The sequence below is a fragment of the Chondrus crispus genome, genomic scaffold (assembly GCF_000350225.1).
Source record: "Chondrus crispus Stackhouse genomic scaffold, scaffold_6, whole genome shotgun sequence".
NCBI classification, from domain to species: Eukaryota; Rhodophyta; class Florideophyceae; order Gigartinales; family Gigartinaceae; genus Chondrus; species Chondrus crispus.
Window position 1 is genome coordinate 623,415 of NW_005178652.1, and position 7,922 is coordinate 631,336.

Sequence of the window (7,922 nt, forward strand, 5' to 3'; positions counted from 1 at the left end):
TCGAGGATGGCGGCCACCCCGACCGATCAGATGAGCTGCAGAAGCCCCGCCGACAAACGGAAGAGAGAGCCTCGCTCGCCGGGTTCATTCCCGGTCCGGCTCGCTAGGCGAGGGTCCGGACACTTGGTGAAGAACGGGAGGCCGTCCCGTGCGGCGTGTAAGAAACACAGCAACGCCAGGACGGCCCACTCCGAGAGCAGGATGGCGTCGATCAGCCGACGCATCCCGGGCGTCGCCTCTCGCCCGAAGGAACCGTCCGGCATCCACCGCGCTGCGGCATACGCCAGCACGCTGGACGTGGGTACGCAGAGGTACTGTGGAGCTTCCAGATTGCTCCAACCGTTCGGTAAGGCTGACTATAGCTGCCCCCTGGCCCCCGTGGGCATGGCGAAGAATTCCGTCGTGTGTCACATGTGGAAGTAGGCATCGGCGCGGCGGCACCGCAGCCGGCTCTCCTTGGCAGAATTCTCGCCCCACCGCACACGGTTGGCCACGCTGTACCACCGGTCGAACGGGCGGGAGAATGCCACCAACTGCACGTGGGGCTTAGGATCCACATCCCCGCCGAACCTCTCGAAGAGGTCGAACAACCGCGAATGGTACCGGTCCTCCCCCGCACAGCGGATGTACAGGAGATCCGAGCGGGAGTCCGCCATCACGCGGTGGGGCACGTGGACCCAGCGGGTCCTCCAAGCGGCCGGGCGGCTGTCTTGGCGGATTCGACCGCGAGGGGAGGGCGTGCGGATACCCCGCCGCCTGGGGATAGCCCCAAACCGAGCGGCATCGGGGAAGGCCGTCGCGATGTACGCCTCGACGGACATCGGCGGCTGCGCCTGTGAGGGGTTGCGACCACCCCGGGGAAGCTGGTGGTCTAACTCGGCCCCGGGTAGCAAACCCCGAACGGCACGAACACCCGTCCGGAGCCAGCTGGACGGCGGAGCCTCGGTCGCCGGGGGCGTGGCCGCGTACGGATCCGGCGGCGTCGGATGGTTATCCGCTCCGGCCGCCGCCTGCCCCGCGGCTACAACCCAGTCAGGGGACCGTCTCAGTACGGTCGTCTCGCCGACGTGGGGAGCCGGGGCGGAGCGCAGAGGGCGCGGCAGGGGACCTTGGTCGGCGGTAGGGCCGCGCGAGGGAAGGACCCCCGCGCCCGAAGCCCGCACCGGCGGAGCTGCGATTCTCGTCGCGGGTCGACCCACGGGACCCGCCGCCAGCGCCGCGTGAAAGGTCGGTACCGGCGCGGCTGGCGCCGCAGGGGGCTGAGCCCGAGGGGGGCGACCCCGCTCGGATGATCGGTCATCCATGCGAGGGGAGGACGGCAGGAAGGGGCGAGATTTGGAAGTGGAGGTAATGGGGTATGTGGCGTCGGGTGATGTGGGAGAGAAGGAGAGCGTGAGGGGGCCCAGTGCAGCGCCAGGGAATCCGACGCGGTCAAATACCAAAAACTCCATAGGCTCCCCTATGGAGTTGGTCGTAGTTCGCCGGCGCCCCGGTGGTCGGCGCGAGCTTCTCCGTACGGATGGGACACGCCGCAGGCCAGTCATGTCAACCCCCAGCCGCGACGGGGACGTGTCGCGAAGTAAGGAAGGGGGTCTGTGGTACAATTCCACACCACGACCCCCGATGGGAGATGAGCACCGCCTGGACGGGCGGTTACTACTGTAGCAATCGGGCACGCGCCCTCGGAAAGCACAGTAGTACCTCCACGGCGTACATGTGGCATAACCGTCGACGTCGGTCGTGGCCACGGGCACACGTGTGCGACCCGTCCGGTAAGTAATTAGCAATTAGTAGTTAATGGCACAAATTAGCCAATTTAGCACAGTAGCTGGTATACAGTACGTAACAGCTACTGTAGCGGGACAGGTGTCCTGGCGTCCCACTTAGGGGTTGAGACCGGGGGCACCTGCCCCGTTCCAGTAAACGGGGGCAGACTCGCCTCCCTTCCCTTTACGGCTAATTGCTATCCCGTTCCGGTTTCCCTGTTAGTCTCAGGCTTCTAACCCGTGACCGGCCGTCCGGATCTTACATTACCGACCGGCTGCGCGTCACCGGCCACGTGAGCCTTCCCTCTTTTCGAGTCCTTCCGTACGGTTTGCGTTCGCGCGTGGGTTACCTAGCGGCGCCCGCTCCCTTACCTCTAACCCCGCTCGTTTCCGAGTGGTCCGGACGAAGGTAGTTATACCACAATATGCATGCAATGAGAAAGCTAATGAGGGGCATGCCGAGCTATCTCCAGAGATCCTTCACAACAATACCATACAGATAGAATATGGAATTACCGTACCGTACAATAAACATATTGCACCATACAATAAGCCGATTCTGGCTTGATACCGCCCAAACAGACCTCAGGAAGCAGTACTTGCTTGCTACAGTGGTGCAAAAAATTATAAAGCACCCCCAAAAACGGGCATTGCTGTACAGAGAAAAGCGCGTGTTTGAAAAAAAGATTTGAAGCCCCTCAGAAAAAGACCGTGATAGACGAATCTGTAACCAGTTTTATAGAGTCGGCACTATATTTTTCATTACAGTTCAATAGTCATTTGACAAGTGGAAATTTTTACAAAGCAGCGTGTCTTATTGTGCTCTGCATGGGGTCTGTAATACTTCGTTGCCCGTCCGTTGCTTTCAACAACGTCAAAACAGCGCTTCTGCATTGAACCCACTAAGTTGTGGAGCGTTTGAGCTGGTATGGCATCCCAAGAAGCCAAGATGCACTCTTTGAGCTCTTGGACCCCTCAAAACTGACGTCGATGCTCGTAAATCTTCCGAGCCAGAATTACCCAGAGGTTTTCGATGGGGTTTAAGTCAGGAGACTTAGCTAGCCAGTTCAGAACCATCATATCCTCCTCATTAAACCATTCACTCACGATATGAGCGCGGTGTATCGATGCCCTATCTTGCTGAAAGACTCAGCTCAGTCCCAGTTTTTGGTCCGCAAACGGCAACAGGAAGCTCTCGAGCGTCCCAATGTACTTAACTGCTGTTTTTTGCCTTCCAAAATCGCCAGTTCACACTTTTTCCCCCTGCGAAGGCTCCCGAAACCATCAATGAGCCGCCCCCTCGCTGGCGCTTCGAAAAATTAGATATTCACGTCTTAGATCATGGCAAAAACGGGCAAACCCGTCCGGGCCGTCCAAATTGAACTTCTTTATGTCACTCCAGACGACGTTGTTCCAGTCGGGAATGGTCCAGGTAACTTTTTCAGTCGCGCAGGCGACGCGCGCAGTCCTGTGATGAATAAGCATTTGCGGAACTCTCTTAATCTTTTTATACGTCAACATTGAGTGTTGGTTCAGTATCTGCCGCACGCGTCTTGCTTGCACAGGCAGTTGTAGAGCGTGAGAAAGCTCTCTATACCCTAAAATACCCTTGGATGCTTTGCGAAGGAGCATGCGTCCACCTGCGACTGGGAGCTTTCTTGGTCTGCCAGCTCGTTTTTTGACCCATAGGTTTCTGGGTTGCGGAGGAAGTTTTGCACGGTCGCCCGACTTCGCTTTATCTCCTTCGCGATGCGAGATTGGGACCATTTAGCTTGGTGGAACGCCAAAATTTTTCCTCGCTCTTCAGCGCTGAGTGACCGACTGCGAGGAATGTCTTCGAGCAGTAAGGGGGATGGAAAAAGGACCTGGGGTGTTCGTGGTACTATTTGAGGAGCTGGTGTTGCCTTTCTCCCGCTAAACACTGAACAACTTGTCCGTGTGGTGTTGTTGGGGTGTGGTGCTTTATATATATTACCACTTCTCAATTTGATTTTGGACTGTAATGCAAAATATTGGCCGTACTGTATAAAACCGTTTACAGATTCGTTTTTCCCGGTCCATTTCTGAGGGGCTGCAAAGCTCTTTTTTAAAAACGCGCTTTTCTCTGTCCAGCAATGCCCGTTTTTGGGGGGTGCTTTATAATTTTTTCCACCACAATATGCAAAACGGAGAGCCCATCTTGCTACGCGTTTACGATGAACTACAGTATCTAGTACTGTATCCGAATCTTAGGCATGTGTCTTCTCCAGCAGTGTTCAACCCTCTGCCAAAGTTTGATCTTATTTGGAGCTCTGCAAGTACTTCTCTCATTTAAATGTAGATTTTGGTTAGAAATAGAGGGGGAGCTGATATCCTTGTACTACCATGCCATGGGTATTGTACCCAAGGGCCATGTGCGCTGCACGTATCTGCGCCTTCCACTGTGGTACAGTATAAGAGCCTTGAGGGAGGGGAGGGACAGCATTGGAAGAGACCCCCATCCACTTCCTCGTTTGACAAAATCGTTGGAGGAGGCTTATCTCTTTATCTCTAATTCTCCTTCTTGTCGCTGTTTAACAGTATAGGAGCCGCAATGTGCTAAAGTGCACTTTTTCCTCCAAAAAGCGGCGCTCGCAGGAGGAGCAGATTAGCTTCGTCGTAGGTCCGGTACCGGTGAAATCGTATGGCACGGGACTTGTTTTGTAAAGGACACGAAGGTTCAAGGCCTAGTACTGTAGACCGACAGCCATACCCTGCGAGTTGAGCCCGAAACAGATGCTGTGCGTGCAGTTTGGGCTCGGTCGTGGTAGGATTGTTTTTTTGCTTCAGGTTACCAATTCGCATACCAGTTTTCTGCAATACAACAATCTTAGTCGGGAGAATAACACACCCTTTAACGCTTCAAAGGTCAATGTTGGTCTTGGCATCTTTCCGCACACATACCGCGAATATCTATTTGCTGTAACGTATGATGGCCCACACGTTAAGTCAGTAGACAAGCTCATGCACTGAGAAGCTAACTGTTGACAGTTGACATCATCTCTTAAATTAGTCATTTTTACGTAGTTCCCCAGCATCCAATTACCTCGATGACGTTGGCGATGAGCTATCGCTCTCCACAACCCCCGACAAAACAGGTGGCGATCGCGGCGCTTGAGTCCCAACTGTCGTATTGTAGTCCTGTAACGCTGTTGGATCATAGTCGAGTTGCTGCCCGTCGCTATCATCAAACAATTCAAGCGCAGCTCTTGCCCTGCCCTGCACTTCGATATGCGGATCATTGAGAAGAGTCCGTAGCCGACACTCAAAGCCCAGCTCCCGTAACCGCCCGATTCGCCACGCATATCCGGAGTCGCTAGCTGTCGTCTCGTCCGGTGCGCACGACATCACTGCGTCCTCCTCGCCCTCATTCGGTCCCACACCGGATCCTGAAGTGTCCATGTCTGCATTCCCCCTTGACCGGTTCTCGCGGGACGCCCTGGTCGCCTGCGCGTTGGAGGTAGAACGGCGGCCTGGAATGTCCGAAGCGTCCAAAGTTTCCAGATGCCTTCGCGCGGCTGGTGACGTGGGAAGCGGTAAGTGCTGTCTCCTGAGCATGCCCAGCATGCCCCGCTGGTTTCGACCCGAGATGGGAGGGCTCCTCATCAGCCATGAAGGCCGCCGCGACTTGATCGACCTGCTTTTCCCGGACAAATTGGTCGTGCACCATACGGCTGCGATACGTGCTTTCTCGTCTGCATGCGATGACCACCACAGAAGGAGCTGCGGAATGTCCGAGTTGATTAGCGATGCCTTGTGCTCTTCTGTCCCAGATGCGATATTACACACAACATACATGGCCTGCACAGCGACTTGCAGGTTGTCGATATCTGCACGAAGCGCGTCGGAAAGCAGCTTGATAAGACGATCCCCAGTATTCGCAAACAACGCATCCAGTTGCTTGGACTGCTGCTCGGCCGACCCAGAGCACGCCAAGTTGCGAATCACGGCCATCGCGAGCTCACGTACGCGCGGGTTCTTGTCCGCACACAGCGTCTGCAAGCTATCGTAACCCAGCGCGGCCATGACTACATTTTTCGTCTCGGCATCTGCTTTGAAAAACAAATTCTTCAGCGCCCACAAGGCATTATCCCTTAGCTCTTCATCCTCCGATCGTATCAAGTCCACGAGCATCTTCGTCGCCCCCCGCTCTAGAATCGCAACGCGAATTGGTGAAAACTCGAGCACCAAATTGCAAAGCGTGGCGCTCGCAATTTTTGACACCTCCCGTTCGTCATTTTGCATCAACCGCAACAGAACTCCTGCCACCCTCTCATTAGACATATCCCTCCGCACAACTTTGACGCTTTTACTCAAGCTTCTCAAGCATTTCAAACAGCCAAGCGCGAGCTCCGGAAATTTGCTCTCCAACCCTTCAACCACCTTCGGCAGCAACTCGAGGCTAATTGCGGCGTCCCTCGCCGGATCATAATCGCCCGTCACAGCCGCCAGCGCGGTTGTTGCAGCAGCACACAGTGCGGCTTCCTCCGCCTCGGACGGAGCGGTCGGGTCGGTATCGTTGGGCTGACCATCCAGCATGGCAAGATATTCTTCGTTGAGCCTCTTCTCTGCATCTGGAGCGTCGTTAATAATGATGGCAAGCTTGTCTAAAAGTGCGCGGTCTGCCGCAGAGCGCTGCAGTGGCTCGGAGCGGTGGAGCAGCTCCGCTAGGGTGTACAATGCATGGATGCGCAGGTGTGGGGTGTCGACATCGACAAGATCGACTAAGGCGTTCGCAACGACAAGGTCAAGGTCCGGCAACAGACGCCCCTTGGTGTGAAAGATGGTGAGTAGTCTGGCTGCAGCAAGCCTCAGGGGAGCAATTGAAGCGTGGGCGACGGGTGCAATAAGCGCTGTTGTATCTTGCCTCTTGGTGAGGGTATGGACCACTGAAGGGTCGGCTTTCGCCAGGGCGGTGAGGGCGTCGAGGGCGGCCTGAAGCGCGTTAGGATGCGGGGCGGCGGAAAGCAAAGAAACCAGGGCCGGAACAGCGCCAGCAGCGACAAAGGCTTGAGCGACAGGAACGTGGGGGGAAAGACGGGCTACGATGACAGCGGCCGGCTCAGCAAGAGCGAGGTGCGGGCCCCGTAAAAGGAATACGAGACGGGCGGGGAAGGTGGGGAGAGGGACGTGTGGGGAGAGGGCCGCGGAATGAGAAAGGGCAAGGAGCCCGAGAGCGCGGAGGGCAGGGAGAGAAGAAGGCGGGCGGAAGAGGGGGGGAAGAAGGGCCTCAAGCACGGCCGGAAGCGAGGACGGCGGGAGGTGCGGGGAGAGGGAGCCGAGAGCGGGGAGAAGGTGAGCGAGCAAGGAAGGGGGGGAGGAGGGGAGGAGGGCGAGCAAGGGGGTAAGTAGGGAGTGGGAGAGGAAGAGGAGCTTGTTCGTGGGGTTACCGATGAGAAGGTTCTTTATGGCGCGGGCGGCGTGGTCCCGGGCCGGGGAGGACGAGGAAAGGGTGGCGATGAGGGAGGCGGGGTTGGACATGGCGGAGGGGTCGGACATGGCGGAGGGGCCGGGCGGGGGTGCAAGAGAGGGAGGTTACGGTTGGGGAAGGGGAAGGGCGTGAGGTCGCGTGGCCGGTTGACGGGCGGCGAGAAGAATTTGAACGCGCAACGGGTGCCGTGGGGAGGTGGTGGTCCTGGTGGCAGGCGCAGTGCTGGCACCAGCAAGCTACAGTACAAAAACCGCAGTTTCCGCTTTATGCGTCCACGCGTCCACGCGTCCACGCGTCCACGCATCCACGCGTCCACGCGTCCACATGTCCCCGTGGCGTAAGTCTCGCGCCTTACACAGTTGGTGCGACCCACCCGCCCCCGCCATTTGCGCTTCGCCACTTCCTCTCTCTCCTCGTCCTCTCCTCTCTACAAGGGCGATGCCGTAGCATCGGCGCCCGGCCGATACCGTTTCGTGTCGCCGGTGCCACGGCACCATGCACCCCCTCCCCTTCGCACTCCTCCTTTTACTCCCCCTCCTCTTCCCCCGCCGCGCCCTCTCGCTCTCTTGCCCCACCGGCCTGTCCTTCCCCGCCCTTCCCCTGGTCAACCTCACCGCGCCGTCCGGCGAACTCCTCTGCACCGCCGTTCTCATCCACCAACGCTGGCTCCTCTCCTCCCGCCTCTGCCCCATCCAAACCCGCACCCT

General features: G+C 57.5%; 1 protein-coding gene; it reads right to left on the reverse strand.

Moving 5' to 3' along the window:
- Positions 1-4,780: 4,780 nt before the first annotated feature.
- CHC_T00007053001 (hypothetical protein) lies at positions 4,781-6,323 on the reverse strand. XM_005710919.1 is given in 2 exon segments: positions 4,781-4,826; positions 4,827-6,323. 1 exon segment carries the CDS (start codon positions 6,321-6,323, stop codon positions 4,827-4,829), a length of 1,497 nt encoding a protein of 498 aa, XP_005710976.1. The 3' UTR covers positions 4,781-4,826.
- Positions 6,324-7,922: the final 1,599 nt, after the last annotated feature.